The following is a 23,699-nucleotide window of genomic DNA, read 5'->3' as shown; positions in this document are numbered from 1 at the left end:
GGTCGTATCATATTTGACCATGGGAAGGTTTTCCATGACTTCGCTCTGCTAGTTAAACATTTCAAATAAAACTTAATACTAATAAATGCAGTGTAAGAAGTTTTCATCTGGAGTTTTCTCTAGTGAATGTATTTGTAGATGAAACAGTTCTTTATAGTTTTTTTCTTTTCATTCTAAAAACTCCCATACTTAGTCAAATTCACACAACAAAAAACCTTTGAAAGTGACTTTATGGTCTATCAAAATATATGCAGTGATATACAGGAAAGAGAGGCATCTCAGGCATTTAGTTTACTTCTCTCACACTGAAAAACTAATCAGCAGAAACGTATGAATATAATGATTTTCCATGTGAACAGTCAGTATTTTTCCACATATTTCTTTTAAATAAGATCACGAAAGAATCAGTTCTTCAATTATTTCATCACGGTAAAAAAAAAAAAAAAAAAGTGTAACTCTAGAAACTGCAAAAAGTAGACAATTTTATTTTTGAAAAAAAACTGTATTAACTTACCATTGTCTTGATATCTGACTATATACAATGGATCCTTCTTCTGCCTAATATTCTGGTTTGATCCTTAGGTTGGGAGCACAGTCTATTTCCGATGCAGAAAAGGTTATCATATTCAGGGGTCTACCACTCGTTCTTGTCTTGCTAACCTAACTTGGAGTGGCATACAATCTGAATGCATTCGTAAGTCTGGCTTCTATCCTAACTTAGAACAGAGTGCAATTTTAAGAGTTACAAAGAGGTACATGTGGAAATTAATGACAAATTATTTGCTACAAAGATGCATAGCTTTATCTAAAACATATTTTTAAATGTTTTATTTGTTGTTGTTCCCTATTCAAAGACCAAACATGTATTTGGGGTATTAATTTGAAGGAAGAGTTTTCCGATTTTTTAAATGAAATTCACAATAATTTTATCAGTTTTGCTCAAAAAATCAGTTATAGTTAACCTACTGCATTAGCTACTTTAATTAAGCTAGAAATATTTTTGTGTGTGTAATGGATTAATAAAGAATGGAAAGTGACCTGAAATATGCATGGAAATATTTTGTTGCCTAGTATTTTGTGAACCATAAACTAGAATTCAGCAAAGCCCATCTTTCCTGGACTATGCATGGTTATGCAAATTACTTACAGTTCTGTGTGAGTTGGAAGACATCAAATAATTATTGTATTAAAATATAATAACCTAAGCTGAAAGTAATTCATTACAATGACCTTGGATTTTTTATCCTCTTTTAAATTAACTTTGGATTGTTATAAGTGAGTACCTTGTGGTACAAAGAAAGAAGCATACTGAGTAACCAAATCTGCTGTAGTTAATGCCTATGTCAAAACGTTCTTGTGGAACCTTTATTTCAATTGAATTGCATTTATTTATCACAGTAACCACTCTAATTTTCAGAACACAGAATGAAAATGATGCTTGAAGCTGTGACAGTGCAATAATTCACAGGACGAATCATTGCATCATGTACAATGGCATGCGCTTCCCCTCATTTTAATTGTTTACTGATTCCTAGCATGATTTGATTTTGGTTTATTCTTTAAAAATACACGACACTATCATTTCCATCCCATTATAATATAACTATACACTCTGAGTGTTACTTTTACAAGTAAAAACTATTTGACATTGCTAAAAACTATCCAGAGTTGCCATGCATTTATTTCAAATTGGATTGTCTAATTCTATGGAAACTGCTTACCACTATGTTTTCTAACTGTAAAACCCCTTTGCAGCTCATGCTTGCAGGCAGCCAGAAACACCAGCCCATGTAGATGTGAAAGCAATAGATCTTCCTACTTTAGGGTATACTTTGGTGTATACCTGTCAGCCAGGATTTTTTCTTGCTGGTGGATCAGAGCATCGGACATGTAAGCCAGATATGAAATGGACAGGAAAATCACCTATTTGTAAAAGTAAGTCATTACTCAAGTGATTTCTTGGATCCTACTGGGTTTGAATTAATTTTCCCTGAAATTTTTTGTTTTATTTAGTAGTACTAACTTTTTCCACTTACTATTTAATGACACGCATGGAACAACAACTTTTATTTTATGAAAGAAATACTGAAGAAATCAAAGTGAACATAACACCTAGAGCTCATGGAAGAGGAAAAGGTGTGCAAGTGCACAGACACACATACATCTTTACCCTTAACAACAGCAAACACAACCTAAACAGTATTGAGTACTACTTTAGTTGCATTTATCTTTTTGTCACAGTTTTAAATAGTATTTCAATGTATTCAGTGCTTAATATATGATTTTCTATGAGAACAAGAAAAGTTATTTAATATCCTAGCTTTTAGATTCATGCAGGTATACTTTTAGTCTAAGGAAATCTTATAAATTAAAAAGTCTCTGCACTATAATCCACTTTTATATCACTGTAGTGATAAAACTTTCACATAGTTTTCTGGAGTAAATCCAAGTATACAGTTATGAGATCTGAATTTGCTCTTCACATGCAAATCAGCATGGCTGTTAATTCTCAGTTCATTAAAAAAAAATTAGAATATGAGGAGAGGAAAAATAGATACCATGGGAAAGTTTTTGAAGTATGATTTTTAATTTTAATATATTAAGTGTCCTGAATAGTTATGATGTTTGAGCAATATTTATTTTTCTTTAAAGTATGGGCAGACTTCCTTGATTCAGCGTTGTCATTTGGTCTACATATCAGAATTTATCTTTATTCTGTGTCTAAAGGATGATTTTTCATAGATACTCTATCATTAATAACTTGAGAAAAATTATCTTTTTGGGGTTGTTTTTTTTTTTTTTTTTTTTGTTATTTTATTTATTGAAGATAAAATGCAGTAGAGATTTATATAAGATTGTGTTACAGTCTTTAGGTACAATTCTCATTGAGCATCCTACACTTTTTGTGCTTTCTTATCACATGATCAGTCTAATTAGTGAATTTCTGCTCCGAAAGAGGAAAAAAACCCCAATATGTAAGACCAAGTCTTCCAATGGGACACTATCCTTTCTAATGTGCCAAATGATGAGTCCAGAACTTGATCAGGATCAATGGACATAACTTTTCTGAGTGTACCAGAAATATAGCAAATTGCACTTTTTAATTCAAAAATTGTGACCCTTTCCATGATATCTGATCATGTTACACGAATCAAGCTATCTGGCTCTTGCTGGTTTGTGTCATAAATGCATCAGTCTTTCCTAACACAATTTTTACTATATTTAAAATACTAATATTCTATATAATTCTATTATACTATATAATTAGATATAGTATTTGTCCCTTCTATAAGGCTCTCTTTTATAGCACTGGGACTGATATAAACATTTTAGCCCTAAATATATGAGATACTTACCTAGCCAGACAGTTTTCCACTGTAAAAATGTTAATTACCTAAATTATTTTCTGATATTTTTGGGCAAGTGGATAGGTCAAACATGTAAAGTATTCAATACAAGTTATTTCTGTTTTAAAAGTGAATCTATTGGATAAAAGATGATTGCATCCAACAGGTATTGTTTTAACATTTTATTAAAAAAAATACAAAAACCACACAAATATGTTCATGAAAATGATAATTTGTCTTTTTACTTGTAGGTAAAGGAGTGAGAGAAGTTAATGAAACAATAACTAAAACTCCAGGTTTGTATACAAGAAGAGCTTTAGATCTAAATAAATCAAATTTATTTACACCCAAGATTGTTATGGATAATAAAACTATTTCCAATATTTTAGTGAAGTATTTGTTACTAATTTCCAAGGAATATAAATGTTGAGGTCTTTCATAATAACAGGTGACATGTGAACCCTAGTCAATGAAATTCATTCACAAAGAACTTTTTTTAAATTTCTATTTTGTGACAAAATTTGCCAATTTTGTGAATTGCACAAAATCTCTTCTCAAACAGACAAAAGAAGTTTATTACACAAACCTCAGATTTGATCTAGTGTTATATCAGAGAGATTGCTATAATGGAGAGCCTTATAATGACTATATACTATAATTGCAGGGATTAGTTTCAGTCAAAGTTCTGCCCTTCACATTGCAAGTGTTTTAAGACATATAAAAAGCCCACTCCAAAACCAGTTTTGGAAATATTCTTGGCCATCATTTCACATAAACTCTCCATGTACTCCAATATAAGGTTTCCAAAACAGTGTGGACTAGCAGACAGGTGGCAAGGCAGGCAAACATTACTGTTTGTACTGTTTGTACTCATGAACATGTACACAGTTAACCTATTCCTCCTGCCAGTAGCAAAATAGACATATGCATCTGAGAAATCCTCATTCAGAAAATGAAAGTCCTAACTTTGTTTATTAACTTATTCAACAATAAGCAGAGTTGTCACAAAATAAATGAGCTTGCAATTCTATATTTTGATTTTTAGCAAAGCTGCAGGGAAAATAAGATTTATGGTTCACACTCATGGCAATTCACAGAAGGACTCTGTAGAGTAGATGGGATAAAAAGGTATTTCTGCTAATAATTAACCTTCCTGGAGGGTTTTATTAGTGAGAGTGTCAGGTGAATCCATAAATGAGTTCTTCTAAAACACATTACTTCTACAGACTCACAATAAAAGAGGATATAGTGTTCATTCATTGTAATCAATATACAGTCTTCCCTTTTTGGAGACTTCACCTCACCAAACACCTAAGGTATGCATTAATCTGCTACCACACAGGTTTTGAAGTTTCAATGCCAAATTAAAATGTAGACCTAGTTTCCAAATATATTCACTATGCAGAGTGTCAGTATAAATTCACATAATATCATGTCCTTTATAACTAGTTTTTATAAATACTATTTAAAAGCTATTAAAAAAGAATTAAATGCTGTTATTGAAAGTGCCAATCATAGTAAACAGAAAAGTGAAACTGTAACAAATAACAGTAATTAAGAAGAAAAAGTTTTAAGTGGTTTTCAAAAAACAGCTGTGCACTATTATTACGTGTTTTAAAATTGTTAATTCTCTTTGTTATAGAACATTAGGTATTTTGAAACACTTTCTTTACCTTGTTATGTTGACTTTTGATACAATTTGCTTTGCTGCTATCTGTATTTTGAACAGAATTAAGTTAATATTGGTAAACTACAGTTTCTGTAACAGAAGAGATTCATGTTCTGGTTTTTTGCCTTTAGACAACTGAATGCAAGTTATATTTATTGGTTTGTTGGGGGTTTGTTTGTTTGTTTTTTTGTTTGTTTGGGTTTTTGGCAGAGTTAATGTCCTCATAAGCAATAGTAAACATTTTTACATGACTGAGTATAAGTTGCAACTAAAGAATTCTTACAATATCCATGTGAGAATTAAGAACTATATTACTCTGTTTGGTTCACACTGTTTTCACTGCCTTGTACAGTCTTCCAAATAATAGTTAGGAAGCTGTTTTAATGAGTAGCCATGGATTTCCCAATTGTCATGTCCTGAGAACAATCAGTGCAGTCAGTGCAGGATTGGAATACTAATAGCCAGTTCATTCTACTATTTTGCATTTGCCCACAGGGAGTGGGACCTTGTAAGTGCTCAGCACAGTCGTCTCAGAGCCTCTCCAAAGCAGCATCCATGGACACTGCAGCAGTTATGTTTTAACATTTAAGAAAACATGGCTGGGGAAGCAGTAATACAATTCCCCCCCCCTGCTGATTCTGTTCATCTGCAAATGCAAACTCTGTACATACTGAGTCAGTGGTCCTATTCTGAAAAGCTTAACAGCTATTATTGATAGAGTTGTTAGACAAACTACGTACAGAGAATGGAATGTGGTGAAAGTATGGAGTCCTTTATAAAAGTATGGCATCCTTTATAAAAGTCTTACATAGTACCTCTCTGGGTCATACCACTAATACTAGATGTTCCCCTTCATGGGAATATGTCAGACACACAACTTTGATTAAAATATGGACAAATAAAAATAATTGTAATATTTCTTTTTAGAATACCAAGTTTCAAATTTAGCTATGTCACTATTGTAGAAGAAATGAGTAGGAAGAGTCTGAAAGACTCTTTACAGAATACACATATTTGCAGAAGTTATACAAATTCTAAGGACTGTGACATACCAATTGAAATGTAGTGCTACAGATTTTTGATAGTAAGTTGAGGTAACCTTGTGTAAAGCCCCACTGACTTTTACTTACGAAATTGATCACTTCCAGTTATTCAAAGCCATTACACTCAAAGCCACTTAATAGGTCTCTGCTCATTTAGAATCCAGTGATAGAACCAATAACATGCTAATGATGTTTTCAAATCATTCCACACTGAGCTTGAACATTTGCTTGTGACTTTTGCACAACTTAAGGGCAAAAGACATGGAAGAAGTTATTTATCATTGGCTCAACAGCTAATCAGCTCTCTGATTTTCAGATGTCTTACATGTCAAGTATTATTGCCATGGGTTTCTTTCTTGATTCATTTTTGCAATAAGTGATTAGGTAGAGGAGGAAATAGCCATGGAATTTTTAAAAATGGATACAGAGAATATTTGCGCTGATAAATTTCCTTCAAGAAAGACAGCTGCTTAAATGTGCTCAGAGTTTGACAAAATGCAAAAAAAAAAAAAAAAAAGGCGATTATTTAAGATTTTAATGAGAAGAATGTGGAAACACTTCTAATGTCAGTCTTTAGTTATTTAGAAAGTATCATTTGTAGTGGTCATGGATAGTAAGGGTGAATTTTAATACTTGCTAGGGCTGTCATTTTGTCCAGATATGATGTGGTTAGTTAAACAATTTAAAATATGACATCTAATACCTAAATAAGTTTTTTCTGTAGAGAGGAAAGATACCAATCACATAAAATAAATAATCCAAATGCATATACCTCCAATAATTTATGCTTCATTTTGTAGGATTTTTACTTCGGATAGTTCAAACTGCAGTTGTTGAGAAACGGCAGTTTATTTTAAATAAAAAAAAGTTTCATTCTTTGAAAACTTTACTGTTCATAGGTGCAGTAATATTGTATGGAAAAAAGCTTTGAAGTCTAAAAATGACTGATTAAACTGTTCCAGAAATTCAGTCAATTCAGTTGAATATTCATTCATAATTAGTTCAAAATCACACAGTGCTGCTTCAATAGATCCATGAAACAAAAGGGATGGCCTGAGACTGTTTCCTTGCAGGAATCTCTGGTTTCAGAATACCTTTTCTTTTTTTGCCTCATACCTTAAAGGTACAGGGCTTTAGGGGAGGAGTCTATTGTTTTTCATAGTCTTGAGGACTTCTTCTGAATCACACAAACTATAAAGTGTGAGGTTATTTGAGAATGTGTACCATGATGGACAGGTGTAGTATATTACAGGCAATTGTGTGGAAAGGTTATTAGATATATTGTCTGTATTGCTCAAAGTTTTGCTATAATACCTCCTTAGAACAGTGTATTGATTTCTAAAAAATTATGACCATAAGTATGGCTGGAAAGATTGTTATTGCACTGTAGTTTACTTTTTGTTTCTTCCCCCCCCCCCCCTTTTTTTTTTTAGTTCCTTCAGATGTGTTTTTTATAAACTCGCTATGGAAAGGGTTTTATGAATATTTAGGAAAAAGACAGCCTGCCACTCTCACTGTTGATTGGTTCAATACTACAAGCAGCAAAGTGAATGCCACATTCATTGAGGCATCCAACATACAGCTCAAACTATCAGGTAGGTTCAGAATTTGGTGTTAAAGAAGTTCTTATAATTTTTTTTAAATCTGTTCAGTTTTGATGCATTTTCATTCAAATGGAAAATGAAACAAAAACTTTATATTTTTGCTAAAAATAATTTTCTTTTGCAAAAGGAAAAGCTTTAATGAAATGGTCTGCACAGCTTCTGTCACTTCATGTGCAGTCACCCATCTATTTAAGCCATTATATTTCAAATAGATATTGAGGTAGGGTTTATTCATCTCAGGCTGTTGGATAGCATTGGTGTGTTGAACTCACAGGAAATACTGAAGTGGCAGACAAAATGTATATAGGCATATTAAGAATTGTAAAGCTGGAAAGCTCAATTAATCAATATTGATTAATATCTACCTTAAAACAATGTGGTATTAATAATGGCATAGCATAATATAGGCATAGATAATTAAATAGCATCATAAATTATGCATACCTTACAATCAACATCATGCATTCCTTTTTGCTTATGTAACTGAAGTTCAGAATTAGCCTTTCACTGCAGTTCTATTGAAAAGAACATTATCAGCTATCACTATATTTTAAGGTCAAGAGTTCAGAGAGAACTGCAGTAGCTGGTTGCCAAAGAGGAATTTTCTTTTACTGCAATACTGATATCTACTGTAGCAATATACTGTAGTGATGTCAGTAAAATCCATTTTTTTCCAGATCAAGGAAATTCCAGGAAATATTTCTATCTGAATTCCTGAAATACAGTGTAAAAACACAACTGCCCTATTTTCTATAAAATTAAATGATACAAACTTATCTTTGCATACTTTTATCAAGTGTGGTGAGACAAAAAATCAGTTAAATAAGATCCAGTCTTAAATCTTGACCTTTTTCATGTTATGAAATTCTTTTATTACAGAATGTTTTCTACAAACTGTTTTAGTTCTAAAGTGACATAATTAGATTTTAAGGGCTATTTGAACAAACTGGTTGAAAATTTGTTTAAAAGGTATGTCTTGCCTCGTTTATTTTAATAGGTGTTTACAAGAAGGAAGAAGCCCATTTGCTCTTGAAAGCTTTTCAAATTAAAGGACCAAGTGACATTTTTGTAAGCAAGTATGAAAACGACAACTGGGCACTAGATGGTTATGTAAGTACCCAGGTTGCCATGGATAAAGATGACTGAGATTAAATTCTGAAGTAATTTGTGATTATCGATGTAAATATATCCATTTTTTTGTCTTACAAATATGTAATCCAGCACTCTGGATCTCAGGGTAGAGATTGGATTACCATTCTGTTTCAGAAATATGTATACAAACTTCTATCTACTGTACTCTGATTAGAATTTTTAGTATATCAAAGGGAAGGGGGAGTGAATCAGCATATTTTGCCGTGTTTTTTCCTTGTTTCCTTAGATGGGAGTGTAATTTTACCCTTAGTAATATTGTCCCTTTTTGTAAATAGTTCACTGTAATAAAATACACCTAATCTTGAAGGAAAGCAGTGTTTTACATTTTGCATTGCTTCTCTATCTGCGTACCAATTCAATTATGAGTATGGCATTTCAAGAATTTTAAAACCTAGCTATGTACATTAGGTATTTTTAAAACATTCCAGGTGTTATTTTGAATACCGTTGCAAATAAATAAAATAAAACATTTGACATGATAAATATTGTATCAGCATAGAAAAGTCACTACTATTTTAAAGGCTAAGTGTGAAAATCTGTGCTCCATATTATCTAGTCTGAGTCACAAAAAACTGGCTAAATGTTATTTATTAATTTCAGAAATCCTTTTTTCTGTTTCAACATATTCTAGGTATCCTCAGGGCTTGAAAGAGGAGTTTTTACTTATCAAGGTGATATACATGGAAAAGACTTTGGAAAATTTATGCTCCAAAGACAAGGTACATGCTTTCATAGATCTTAAATATGTATCATCCTTTGGGGTCTTGCAAGAATGCATTCAAAGAATTACTCAGCTATTTAGATGAAGTAGGCATGTTTATTTTACACTACTCCTATTACAAAATATAACCAAATATGCATATTTGAAATATACAGTTCAAATCCTAATTTAACTCTGCTTAACACATTACTATCACAAGTTTTCAAGTGTAGCAACCTAATAAGTGCAGGATACTCTTAAAGAGAGTGCCATTGCAAGCATTTGCATTTCTTTTTGAAAGTACCAGGGATATTATGCAATGCAAACACATTTCCTGCTTAAATATATAAATTGTAGTCAGAATCATATAAGAAATTAAAAGGTAGAATCAACCCTAATTTTAACAATGTCATTTGCAGAGTCTCTGTTGCTGGTGAATGTTTTCAGAATGTATGTGTATTTGGACAGAATTTTACTTTACTGTCAAAAATAATAAGTGTCTGAAGTATGTATTACAGCTATGGGCTCAAGTGATCTAGCAGCTGGTATAAGACTAGTTATTTTGCTCATAAATAGTTTATCATAAAAACTAAAGTATTTACTTATGAAATACTCACTCATAAAACATTTTTGGCAAATACTAAGTGTAAGCATCTGCATTTCCTGATCCTGGAACTACAGCAAAGTGGTCAAAGCAAAGTATATACACAGAAAAATACTGGTTTAGGAAGAGGAGACAGCCTAGCCAATATCTCTATGACAGACTCTATGCACCTTTTATAAATTGCCTTGGTTCCATTAGCTTCACTGCTGCTGTACCCAGTGCTCTTTAGAGTTCTGTTGAATCTCTTTTGTGCTTGTTTGCTCTATTAAGTACTGTAATAGCAGTTATGCTGTGGATTTGCTCATCTTGGCCATCTCTTAAATTGCTAAGTATGTTTAGTGACTAGGGGCAGAAACCCATCTCTTCAGATTCCCAGCCTAAGAACTGCCAATTATTGAAGCCGAATGCAAATTCAATCTTCAGAATAAACTCTTGTGTAGGACAGATTATGTGGCTGCCTGTACTTTCGTGTAATCTTTACTACCGTATATCTAAGCTTTTGCTTTCTGATTTTAGCTATCATACTGTAAAAGTAGAGCATCAACATTTGTTCGAACATGTCTCTGTTAAGCAGCCTTTGTTATCTTGAAACAGTAAGAATGTGGTTTGTTGTTTCTGTTTGGGGGGGATGTATATTTGTATTTGCTATTATTTTAAGCAAGATCAAAAAATATATCCATGGTTTGCCAGCTACCTAAAATACAAGCTTGCTTCTATGAGAAATTAATAACTCATAGTGGTAATTGAAGAGTAAGCAGAAAGTTAAACAGAGAATTCTCTGGTGGATGTATTCTACAGTAGTGGAAAATATTGTTGATCTCACCTTTCAGAGCTGTGATATAAGAGATCAGTTTGTATAAGGCTAGTAAGGAGCTGGAGTGTCCAAGTTAATCCTGCATTCCTGGACTGAGGACCTTTCATATTCAGTTTTGACATCTCTGTCGAGAGCTTGCTGCAAATGCAGACACCCTCTCTTTTACAAGATTGCTAAATAGGCACTGATTCTCTATAAATTGCTTATTCTCTATTGAATAATTAACAGCTAAAAGGAAACAGCAAATTTCCATCCAATACAGGTTATATTTGTCAATACCCTCTTATATTCAAGAGTAATTTGGTTTTGTTTTTAAATCTATTCTGTTCATGAATATTTTGCTGCAATGATGATCTCATATATCCTCTCTCTGAAGATCTAACATATTTCTGGTTTTTAAGTTTAATTATTTACTGCCTTTACAGTAAGCCAAAAGTATACATAAACTGGTGCATACATAAAGCAGTGTGAAATTCTCCATCTGCAAGCATATTTCAAAGACAGCATTTATGGAGAACTACTTGGTCAAATGGGAAAGACCAAGGTATTTTATGAATAGTTTTCTATTACACAATGCTAGAAAAAGACTGGTCTCAGTGGGTATAACAGAATCACAGAATACACAGAATATTCTGAGTTGGAGGGGACCCGCGAGGGAAATCATATCCAGCTCTTAAACGAATGACTCATACAGCAATCAAAGCCACAATGTTGTCATTATTAGAACTGTGCTCAAACAACTGAGTATGCTCAGTCTTTGAACTTAGTGTCATGAAAACAGAAAGAACTTTTCTTTCTTAGTACTTTTTATCCTCTCTCAGAAGTAATTTTGGTTGTAGCCTTGGCAAACAACGCAAAGGACAAAGAGATCTGTTATAAATCTGTTTAGAGAACTAGAAATGTACCTGAGCCTTCTTAAAAGGCCCAAGTTGTGACACCAAATTATTTAACCTCTTTTGTCCAGTAATCTAATTTCTGAGGGCTTTTTGTCTGTTAGGTTATAGCAACTTGGTTTTTAAAAGGATGCAAGTCTGTGGCTAAGTTCAGTTTCACCAATTGCTGAGTGCCTATGCCTCAATACTAAATTTATAGAAGATGTTTATTCTAAAATCTTGTTCATTCCAATCTGGACACTACTTTTAAAATTGTGTAAAAAGGTGACTTTGTGAGAAGAAAAACCTTCTTCACAAAATTATTATTTTCTTGTATTTATTTTCTCTGGAGAAATAAAATCACCCACCTTTTTTCTTTCCTCTAAATACTTTTTGACTTTTCTAGATTGATATAACATATTAACAAAAAATGAAATATGGATAATTAATTTGCATCTGTGTTAGATCAATGGCTGTGGAATACACATCCATTACTGGAAAGTTAATCAACTCTTAAAAGTGTTGAATATCATGAGATGTAAATTTTAAATTTCATTCTATAAATCATCCTTCCTCTCCAGATCATTTCACAGAACTTCATCATTCACATGAAAACTCCACATCTAAACAAGGAACTGAAGGAGTACCCTGAGAGCTCCAGAGAGAGCTCCACAAGAGCTCCAGAGTACAGAGCTGTTGTGTGTTAGCTAAAGCACAAACAGTAATGAGCCATGGAACTGTTTGTTAACACGTCTACACCCAGTGAGGCACCTATCCAGAGTCTTTGCTGTCCAGCAGGTTCAATCAGGTGCAGAAGCTCCAGCCTATGTTTTCCTTGGAAGCTGCTGATTTTCTTTCTGTGTTGCTATTTTTTTCCCTTAAATCCTTGACCTGATAACCATCCTTGTCTCAGAAATTACTCTTAGACCTGTAATTCTACTTTTCTTAATCTTGCATGGCTTTTGCTGTCACATTTTCTCGAATTTGAACAAGCATTTCTCTTAGTAAGACTGAGCCATGCTGTACAGATGCCAGTCAACTGAAACCCTGAGCTAGGAGACAAAGGAGAAGTGCATATAATAGATCCACATAATGATAAGAAAATGTTTTTTAATCAGAGAATCATGGAAGGGCGGGGTTGCCACCATGAGATCAGGTTGCGGAGTATCTTCTTTAAAAAAGTATTATTTTCTATTAGGTATAAATGACAACACTTTTCAATCACCTCAAGAATAAAAATACACAGCTTGTACATTAATGAATTCACTGTGCGTTCTCAAAATTTGAATTCAGCTGACGGCTGCTGTTTTAGGAGGCTAAAGCCCAGTTATTACATGAACTGTTAAAAAAATCCCAAAAACATTTATAATCTTACTGAACATTCCTATTTTAAATAACAAATTTCCCAGTGACAAGATATGGCTTTTTTAATGAAAAATGAATCAAATTATCTTTTGCATACATTTTGTGTGTATATTTAGGTATTTCTACTTTTCTGTTTTCAGATGTGGCAGCAATTACTACCTTAGTTTGGGCAGTACAATAATAATGCTGTCAGGAGAATGAGAAAGTTCACATCAGGATATGTTTAATCACAAACAGATCTGAAAATTATTATAATGAGTAGACCAGACCATGTTGAAATTATACTGAGTCTCGTACATGACTGAAATTCAGATTATGCAAAACTGCAGTGAAGGTTTTTTTCCTAATGAAAAGCACATGCAATGCAGAGTCTGAACCTGGTCAACTCAAGGTTGAAACTCTCCAATTAAAGCTTGTAAACTTCAGTAAAAAATTTCTAGTTTTGTTACCATAAGTGTGGTACTTCAAAAACTGTAGAGATATAGAATATGTGATTACCTCCACTAGAAGTCTTGTGTAAAGTATTAAATGTGAATCAGTTATCCAACATAGATAACTTAAAAGAGACTCTTGAAGTGTAAATTTGTGCCTGATTTTAAATCTTGAGCTACACAATGCTTTTTAAAATTAACTAAATAAACCAAAAAAGTCACGCTGAAAATTGTTTTTTTATTAATTTTATAGTTTTTATGAATTTTTACACTGGTTGTACATTAAAATATATCTATCATATGTGGCATGATGATAGCTTTGAGATAGAGGTTAAGACTTCATTGATCAAACATATTTCTATTTGAAATTTGTATAAGAATTTGAATATTAATTCCAGATTTTTTTTGGTGTAAGTTGACTTCAATGAATTTGATAATTTCCTTATTTTTTAATAATTACTCCAAATAATTGAAAAAATAGCTGGAGATTGTGGTGGTATAGGATGAAGAAAGTGATAACTGAATGCGTTTGTTTGGTTGGGTTTTTTTAAGAGTCTGTCACTTCTTCTAGCCAATAAAAAACATTTAAATCAGTACTTCTAAAACTTCTATTAACAGTTTGGCCTACTGTGGTGTGTCTGTTTTCAATTTAAACAAGTTAGAGGATGTCCAGTCCATGTACAATGCAGAACAAATACATAAATTTACGCCAAATATATTTCCACAGCTTGAATTTTGAGACAAGTACTGGATTACCAAATCCCAAGATTTTAATAAAATGGTTGTGTTTGTTCTAAAACAGTTCAATGTTAAGAGTAGTATGATGAAGCTCATAACATGATCCTTTCTACTACAATAATAGGTTTATTAATTTGAAAAGGTTTTCCTTCACCAGTTCTGTAGAGAAATGTGTAGAGAAGTCTAAAACATGACAGAAGATTAAGACAGTGAAAAAGATCTTAGTGCAATATTTTGTCGTATTTTAAGTGATCAAATGTAGCAATACTGAAATTCCTAGGGAGGTTGGCTTCATTTTAAAGGCCACTTAGTTACTTCCTAAAATTTAGTACATTTTTTTAAATTAAATGTGCCAAAGCTAGTTTAATATTGACACATGAAACATCTATGGTTTAAAGATGTCTCACAGCAAAAAAAAACTTATCTGCCTTTTCCATTGAGCTTGAACTGCAAGAAATCATAGAATGGTTAAATGATTTGTGTTGGAAGAGACCTTAGAGATAATTTAGTTCTAAACCACCTGCTGTGGCCAGGGGTACTATTCACTAGATGAGGTTGCCAGTGCCCCATCCAGTCTGACCTTGAACACTTCCTGGGATCATAGGAGAATTATTACTTTTCTGTCTGTTTTTTTGTTTTCTCAATTTTTGAACTTAGATGTTTTAGTAGACTGGTGAAATTAGCATAGTGGCCATGTCTCTACTGTATAACTGGTTTCCACTAGAGTCCTAAAAACACTGATTGATGCTGCTGCTGTCAATGAGGGAGTTGTGGTGTTTGAAACACCCTGTACTGGTGGTTTGGAGCATTTCTGAGGTAAACAGCAGCGTCTCCTTTCTTCTCCACTCTTAATAGCAATAATACCCCAGAATATCAAGCACAGATACTTGCCCAAGCCCGATCCTCTCTGCACATTTCCTCTATCCCGGTCTTTCTTTCTTGAATGGGACCTATATTGCTTTCTGAAGAGCTGTGAGTTCAAACTGGCAACACGGAGTTGGATCTCAAAAACCATTTTTTCCTATAAAATTTTCTGTATTTTTCATCATTAAATTATCTTTCATCCTTCACATTTTGAATTACCAAGGTGGTCAACTATTTAAGCAACTTAGTGATGTGTCTCTTTATACTGGTGAAAAAATGTGTTCTGCAAAATGCTTTACAGTCCAGGTTATCTGCCTGTCCACAACAGGAGCCCAGCGAGGCCGTGCCACAGGCCACTGCATTTGCATTCTCTGCACTGTTCTATCCACAGCTGCTCGAGGGATGTGGACACAGATGCAGACTTGGGAGGGCTTCTGAGCCGAGCAGAGCCACTGTTTTATTGCAGTCACCTCAGTTTTTCCTTGCTTGTTCTTGTTTGCTGTGGTCTTGCGTTGGTTGTTGTTTCCAAGATGAATATTAAGACTGCTGGCATACAGTAGTTTTGCAGAATTAATTTGGTTTTTAGAAGTTATATGGCTTAACTTTATTAAATTGAATCATCATCAGATTAATTATGTCAATAATCATAATTATTTTACATGCTGAATACTGTTTTCAAATAATTTTGATAGTTATTGATATATCATGAAGTAGTATTAACAGTATTTATACTATGATTCTGCATGCTATTTATTTCAAGTTTTTAAATATAATTATTTGATCAAGACATCATCTTCTTTAACTCTTGAATAAAAAGGACATAATTAGGTAGATAACATGGGGATTTTATTTCTTCCCGTAGATAATGTGGAAATTTTATTTCTGACCATTTTTTTTCATTTCAGGTCCTTTAAGCGCAGACACAGACCTTTCAAATCACTATTATGGTACAAACAGCAGTTCAGTTGCAGCTGCCATCCTGGTACCATTCTTTGCTCTAATATTATCAGGGTTTGCATTTTACCTCTACAAACACAGGTATTGTAAATGTTATTTATTCAATAATTTAATAAGGTTTTTTGTTTGATTTTGATAGGTAACTAGAGAACACAGTGCTAAAAGCTTTTAAGAACATCTTTGCTCTAGAAAGACAAATATTTCTAGGTGTCCCCATGAAGGAGTTCAGTGCAGGGCAGTTCTTAATGGTGTACATTTTGAAAGATGAGTTGCTCTATTAAGGAGCAAAAACCTTTCAACCTTCTTGGTTCGTTAGGCTGAATCAGATTGAAATCTGAGGTCACATGTTCTATTTTTTCATTTTAATGCCTTTTTAAATTGAATGTATGCTGCTTCTTTCAAAAAGCTTATTAGTACTAATTATACAAGCTGAAAAATCCATAAATCCCATGAGGGAACAGCCCATAATGCAACTACTTATGGTATGTGCTGAGTCAGCTAGTGATTACTATAAGAATTGGCACCACTTCAGGTCACATGAATCTTTTCTATGTCACTAGATATAAGAATAAATCCAACAATGTTGTCTGAAATCTGATTTGAAGGCTGATATCTATGTATCCTCTGAAAATTTGTTCATTCTGAGAACTATTTGCAAAATAGTATATAACAAGAACATGCTTTTTAAACTTTTGTACTGTAATCATGGCACCAAGAGTATTTTGTGATTGCAAGAAATCACACAGACAATCTGAGGTCTACCAGTGCCCTACAATGCAGTAGACTGTCTGCCCTCCTCAGCATTAGATGGTTTGGGAAAAACAAATTGCCGTGGGGCTTGAACTTGGGAACTGCAGTTAAAATGATCCATGTCCTGACATGTGGTATAGCCTTTTGTTGACAAAAACTGCTCAGGAAGAGCTGTCAACTATGTCTTCAAGTTTGATTTTGTAAGACACTTTTCTGATGCCTACAGGCCTACATTTTCAGACAGCTCCTGTTCTGCAGTAGTGGGGGGAGCTTTAAGAGCATCATGAATGCCCAGGCATTTGGATCTGGAGAAGAAATAGAATGAAAAGAGAATATTGCTTAGAAAGAGGAGGCAAACTCATAAAAAAATTATTTTGTGACATAGGGGTACATTTTGTAGTTTATCCTGTGAAATTTTTAATGCCCTACATGAGCAGTTGAGATATGTATGTATTTAAGAGAGATAAAACTCATTCTTTAGACAAGCAGCTATAATCCTGTTAATGGTATGGCTGGTGCAGCATTGCAGTTCTGCCTGCATTTGCATTATATTTGAGATAGGAGATGTTTCTCATAACTTAATATTTCAAATATTTTTCCCTTTCTTCAATTTTCAGTGAATTGCTTACAATAAACTGCAGGTTTTAGAGGCGATATGTGTCATATTGCCATGAAAAAACTAACAAGTTGATTAGTGAGGTAAATTAATTTTAGGTCAAACTTTATTCTTTTCAAAAGAAAGGATGTTCCAATGGAAAGAGAACAGAATCTATAAGTTTTGAAGGGTCTTTCTTGAAATTACATTAATGATCAGAGTAGCAACATGAAACTTTCAAAATGATGCGATGGTAGTTATGTCCCTCGGGGCTCTCTGTAACAGAGAATTTGAAGGTCTTAGGGTACAATTTTATGGATGTTTCTGCTGTGCTATCTCACAGAAACATCATCTAATTAGAACCAGGGTTGTTAAATCTTTTTTACACAGTTATAGCTGTTATCTGGCTGACAGGGATTACTTCAGGAATGAAAACTGCATCTCAATTTTTCTGAGCAAAATTAAAATATATTTAATTAATTTTACTTAGGAAAGGACCTAGTTAGCTTTTAAGATTGTTTAGTAGTTATAAAATTAAAATAGGCATAAAAAATATTTATTAATAACAGAATTATTTCCATGTTGACAATTTCCACTAGTGATAGCTTTCAGTGACAGCTTCCCCCCATCTGCTGTCCAAAACAGAATAATTTTATAAGAAGAACTTGATTTTCAAGAACCATTTTCTGAAGTTATATAATGAGATTATAAATTGTTTTATTAAGCACTAAGCCCTTACATTTTACAGTCTTTTATCTCCTTTCTTGCCTTATTACAATTATTTGTATAAAACAATATACTGAACTTATTATATTTCTTTAGATACTTCTAGATACTAAGACATTTAATTTTAAAATATTAGTATATAATATCATAGGTGATCACTTTCTAAATATGTTGGAAAATCTGCACAGTTCTGGTTTATTTTTATTTAATTACTGTCTTAATTTGTTCTAACAGAGCTTTGCATAAAAATATGAATGTTCTTGAAAATTTGATAAATCTTTCATGGTAAGAAAACACTATCAAAAATAAAAGATTGGTTAGTTTCAGTATCATTTGATGCTGAATTCTCAACATTTATGTGAATATCAGTCAGGATTTGATCAGTCTGATTACCGGTGTTTGGACAAGGTATTTAGCAGTGTTTACTGTTGGTATGGAGGTAGAAAGACATGCTGTGGGAGATCTACCTGGAATAAGTGGAATTGCAGACACTTACCTGGAGGTTACTACCACTAGCAGTGCAAGATATTCTGGACACTTGCTGTTGTATGTAGATAGAGTGGAAATATTAGAATGTCTTATTGCTAATGATAATTTCCTGTCTTTTTTTTCCCCAGAACAAGACCAAAAGTACAGTACAATGGATATGCTGGACATGAAAACAGTAATGGACAAGCTTCATTTGAAAATCCCATGTATGACACAAACTTAAAACCCACAGAAGCAAAGGCTGTGAGGTTTGATACGACTCTGAACACAGTTTGTACAGTGGTATAGCCTTCAGTGCCCAATATGACTGATTCATAGCCATACCTCTGATGGACAAGCAGTAATTCCTTTGGTGCCATATACCAGTTTCCCTTCTCTTGGCTTTGCTGCTGTAATCTTTAACATCTTCTGTCAGCCTACATGCAGCTAAATTTTCTGGTAAAAATGTGTCAGTCTTCGGGGGATCAGACAAAGAATATTTTTTCATCTTAAAGTTGGATCAAAATGCCTGGCTGCATCTGCTTCAAACCAAGGCACACTTTAAGGAAGACTGCCAAGTCATGCCAATTTGTCATATTTAATGCCTCAGACTCTCATATTTGTATGCGGCTGAATGCCTTTCAATGTGTTCTTCTGGGCACTTGGATAAATCCTTTGAGTACTGTGACAAATGATAGCGCCGCAGATTATCCCTGGGAATATTCTGAAGAAATAAAGCTCTCTTGAAGAAGGAGACAGCCTTCCTTGAGGTTGCATACACTTGCAAATGCTTTACCATTGAAATCTTGCTAAAATTAGGAAAACTTACAGTATATTTTATTCATAGGACAGTTTTGCCAATTCCCCAATCAGCCATTAATATCTCAAAATATTAATGCACAATTTTTTTTTGCACTAGGGTGTAATGGCTGACTAAGATACTGGTAAAAATATACAGGGTTTCTACACACTGTCCATTGTATATAGACATTCACTCACTCTTTGCCAAGCAAAACATTCCACAATAAATTTACTTGGAGTATTAAAATTGACCCCCATGTTTAGCACCAGTTAAAATCTTGTGCTATAGAGGATAATGTTTCTTTTGTCAATTTTTAACTAAACTTAATTGTAAACATGATTACAAGTCACTGGAGACTTTCAGCCAGAACAAGAGCCCATTTCTAAGAAATTTTAATTGCCACTATTGTTTTCTTCTGAAATTGGTCATCAATCACCACTGTCAGTATCATACTATTTAACAGCAGGGGGGTTAGCAGCTATTGCTGCTTGCCATGTACAAATGTGAATAGTAATTTATTTTAGATAGCTCATAAAGCCTGTGAGCCTGTGCTCATAATACAGTCTTCCCCTTTGCATTTTTTTCCCATTTTTCCTTTATTATGACATCATTTTCTGATGTTACGTGGAACTAAAACACATTACAGTAGCATAGAAAAACCCAGGGCAAATTGTCCATAAAAAGTGGTCATTCAGTTTCTACTTTGAACAAAGAGAAATATTCAACTATCTTTGCTTTGTTTATTTTAAATTTTATTAAACACACTGCTTACTGCTTTTGTACTTACACAGTTGACAGAGATATTTATACATATAAAAATTGAGTAATCGTTAGTGTTTGCACAGAATTAGAGGTTTTATTGAATGAAAATAAACAATCCAAAATGCTATTGGGCAGATTAATTAAACTGAGTTTTAAAATTAGGAAGTCATACTAAATAATGAAGCAAAATCTGGTTTTAGTCATACACATTGAGTTCAAAATACAGGAAAGATGTTTTGCTTTTCTTCTAATTCAGGGCTGTTTTTTGTTTTCCTTTTCTGAATTTCAAAATTTCCTATTGTCCTATTGCTATCTAAGCCTGTTGAAAAGTTTTTTCTGAACTCCATATGTGTGTAGGTCTGGCTGTTATACACAAATCAAAAAGGTAATATAAGCCCAGTAACAGGTTTTTCAGCTAATGTTGCAGAATGCAACAAAAGTTTCAAAGGTAACCCTTGGTCAGCTTAACAACTACATCTGTTAGATGAAAAATACCAGCAATATAATACATAATAATTGTAGGGCCTACAACTGTTATGTTCTTTATATGAGCAAGAAACTCTGAAGAAAATTTAATAAATAATCCTTTCCAGTCAGTTCCTTGTTCATTTTGTTTGTAGTTTTTTGCTTTTTTTTTTTTTTTTTTCTGAAGTTATTGGGCAGTAAGTTTCATTTAGCTGTCCCATCTTAGAGCCCTTCACATTTTCTGAGAAAGAACAGTCATCAGGTAAAAGTTATCCTGATCCTCCCCGGCATAGAGGCAGTTGCTTGGCAAATGAAGACCTTCTCTAGGAACAATGGGCTAGGAAGGAGGATATTGTCTGAGTAAAGTTTCTGACAGGTGTTAAAAATTGACATTACTGCATTAAAACTCTTTCTGTAGTGGCAATGACAGAAAAAAAAAATGGAATTTTAAAAACAAAATACATAGCTTTTATTGATGAGTTCTAGTCCTGTCATTACAGTGTATGCTTCAGTGCCCTGTCTCACTATGACCACCAAGGAATGTGTTGGAGGATAAAAGAGAATAGTTAAGACCATAGTTTTGTCTTTTGTATTAGAGCACCCAGATTCCATGAATCCTTTATCCAGTGGTTCATTTTGAGAGGTAATTAACAATTGCTTATCCTGAGTGAGTGCTCTTTGACCAGGGACACTCAGAAGGACAACACTAACAAATTATCCTAAGTTTGCTTGGAGTGTTGATTAAGCAGCAGCTTCACATTGGAAACCAAGCAAAAGCAAAATATTACAGTTTAATCAGTTCTACCCACACCTTTCAAATTCCTCTCCTTCTCTGCTGTGTTTGAGTCCTCTGTTCAGGCTGGATCTCCTTCTCCTGAAGTTATGATGCAGAGGGCTGTGTATGCATGCACTTAGATATGGTGCTTCTTCAGAGTGAGGCTCTTAAGATGATTTGCTGTGGCTGGGTAATGGCAGCCAGGAAATCTTTTTTTTTTCATATAAATGCAGAAGACTTTTCCCCCAGCGTTGACCAGATCATTATGACAGGCTAATAATACATGCTATATTTTTTTTAAAAAACAGGTTATGTGCTTCAAAGCTGTTAAAAACTGCTGCTTGTATCACACATCTTGCCTTTCTCCAGGCTAGCTGCAATAATTTTTTTTCTTGTGTAAAATATTTTGTAAACAAAAAAAGTTGTTATTAAAAAAATTAAAAAAAAGTGGGAGGGTGGGAGTGGGGGGACTGGGGAGAACGCCCGCATAATGACCAAGTCAATCTAATTTTCATTCCCACTATTCCATTCTGCCATTTCACTACATGCTGCTGTGACATGAAGTAGGTGCAAAAGAACTTTTTTGTACAGAGATATATTTTTTATGAAGAATTTGTAAAATTATTAAATATGATGTACTTTTTTGATTAATGTAGGTAAATTGTTAAAAATAAATGTTTTTACAATACAAAAAGAAATTGTAATTTTCCCAATAATGTAAAATTTACCATCTTTAGCTGATTTTCAGTTCTGATCCTATTACACTTGTATTAATATTAAAGTGGCCTGTTAAAAATAAACAGTATTCTCTTTGGAAAAAAAAAGAAACATAAAAGACTGTAATATAGCCTGTGCAATGCCACCTACCTTTAAAACAAAATCAGAGTTCTAATTAAATATTTAATTTTAGATTTTCATCTATTGTGTGACCTCTTCTTATCAACTTTGTTCCTTCTATTTCCTTTTATGCTTTTAAATCTCAGATACTGGTTTTTATTATGCAATGTTTCAACAGAATGTTAGTCTTGTCATCTTATGTTCTCAAGCATTTTGTAACTTGGGAAAAAAATTCAGGCTCTCTCTAGTGAGGTGGGATTTACCTCCTGTTATGTTACAGATTCAGATTTTTAAATGTGACCTAAGTTTTTTGGTTATTTATAAAAAATAACTGTTTTATTCTTCCACAAGCCTGCATCCTACCCACGGAATTCATGGATCACATGGAGCCAGAGGTATTTCCAATTTTAACATCTGAGAGCTAGTTCTTCAAATGTACATACTTTGAATGAAATAAAAAGGCTTTTTAAAATGCTTTTATACATAAAATTTGCCATATATACTAATGTTTTCAGAATCAATATATGAAATTCTGAACAATTAAAAATATTTTAGTGTGTATTGATATTTAAAAAAAAAATTGAATTTATTTACTTGCTGACAGGTTAACCAAGAGTCAGTCTTCAAGAGTATTCTGCCCATTATTTCTTTGGGAATCAGTACTGGCACATGAGTGTGGTTCACTTTTAGAAAAAAACTAAGATATGTGCGCGTCCTTGCTGCCTCACAATCCATCCTTCTGGTAATACGATATTTTATAAAAGTTCCCATCTCTCACAATGATCTGACTATCCTGACACTAAGCTGTAAACTGTAATCACTGACACTATCAGAGCAGCTATTGAGGCTCTATCTGACAGGGAGGCATGATTTTTACCTCTTTCACAAACAGGCGTCTAAATATGCTAAACAAATGAGCTATTGTTCTTTTCACCATTGCCGAATTGCAGTGACAGCTTTTAAAAATTATTTTCCCTTATGATCTATTGAAAAATACAGCATAGTATATCTAATTTCAGATTCTAGGGAAATCATTTATAGAAAAGAGGTATTTTGTGGGTGTTGAGGATACAGTTATGTAAGAGCCACTCTCAATTGAATCTCTAAAGAATGAACATACTTGTTTTCCAGCTGGCAGCTACTATCTTTGTAGCAGCAGTGAGTTCATAAACAGTATCAAAGGATAACAATTGGTATGATTTACTCAAAATGGAAAATGCTTCTTTTAAAGCTGCATTTAATTTTAAAATCCAATAAACTGCATTAAACACTGCTGCCTGCTCCAGCATGATTACTAACTCCAAACCACAGGACCTTGACATCATATGGCTCAATGCCTGAGGGAGCTGGGGTCGAAAG

The 23,699-nt window shown here is 33.4% G+C and overlaps 1 protein-coding gene across 1 annotated transcript in view; it reads left to right on the top strand.

Moving 5' to 3' along the window:
* Window positions 1-21,852, top strand: part of CSMD1 (CUB and Sushi multiple domains 1) — a 1,057,303-nt gene extending 1,035,451 nt beyond the window's left edge. Inside the window, exons 63-70 of the mRNA XM_030946379.1 lie at window positions 583-694; window positions 1,756-1,935; window positions 3,599-3,643; window positions 7,493-7,654; window positions 8,661-8,773; window positions 9,447-9,534; window positions 16,109-16,241; window positions 18,849-21,852. Coding sequence (XP_030802239.1) covers window positions 583-694; window positions 1,756-1,935; window positions 3,599-3,643; window positions 7,493-7,654; window positions 8,661-8,773; window positions 9,447-9,534; window positions 16,109-16,241; window positions 18,849-19,008 — 993 coding nt within the window. The 3' untranslated portion in view covers window positions 19,009-21,852. The remainder of the gene's footprint in view (window positions 1-582; window positions 695-1,755; window positions 1,936-3,598; window positions 3,644-7,492; window positions 7,655-8,660; window positions 8,774-9,446; window positions 9,535-16,108; window positions 16,242-18,848) is intronic.
* The last annotated feature ends 1,847 nt before the right edge of the window (window positions 21,853-23,699 follow it).

The sequence above is a fragment of the Camarhynchus parvulus genome, chromosome 3 (assembly GCF_901933205.1).
Source record: "Camarhynchus parvulus chromosome 3, STF_HiC, whole genome shotgun sequence".
Taxonomy (NCBI): domain Eukaryota; kingdom Metazoa; phylum Chordata; class Aves; order Passeriformes; family Thraupidae; genus Camarhynchus; species Camarhynchus parvulus.
The sequence above is the reverse complement of the archived record's forward strand: the minus strand, read 5'-3'. Positions and strand labels throughout refer to the sequence as shown.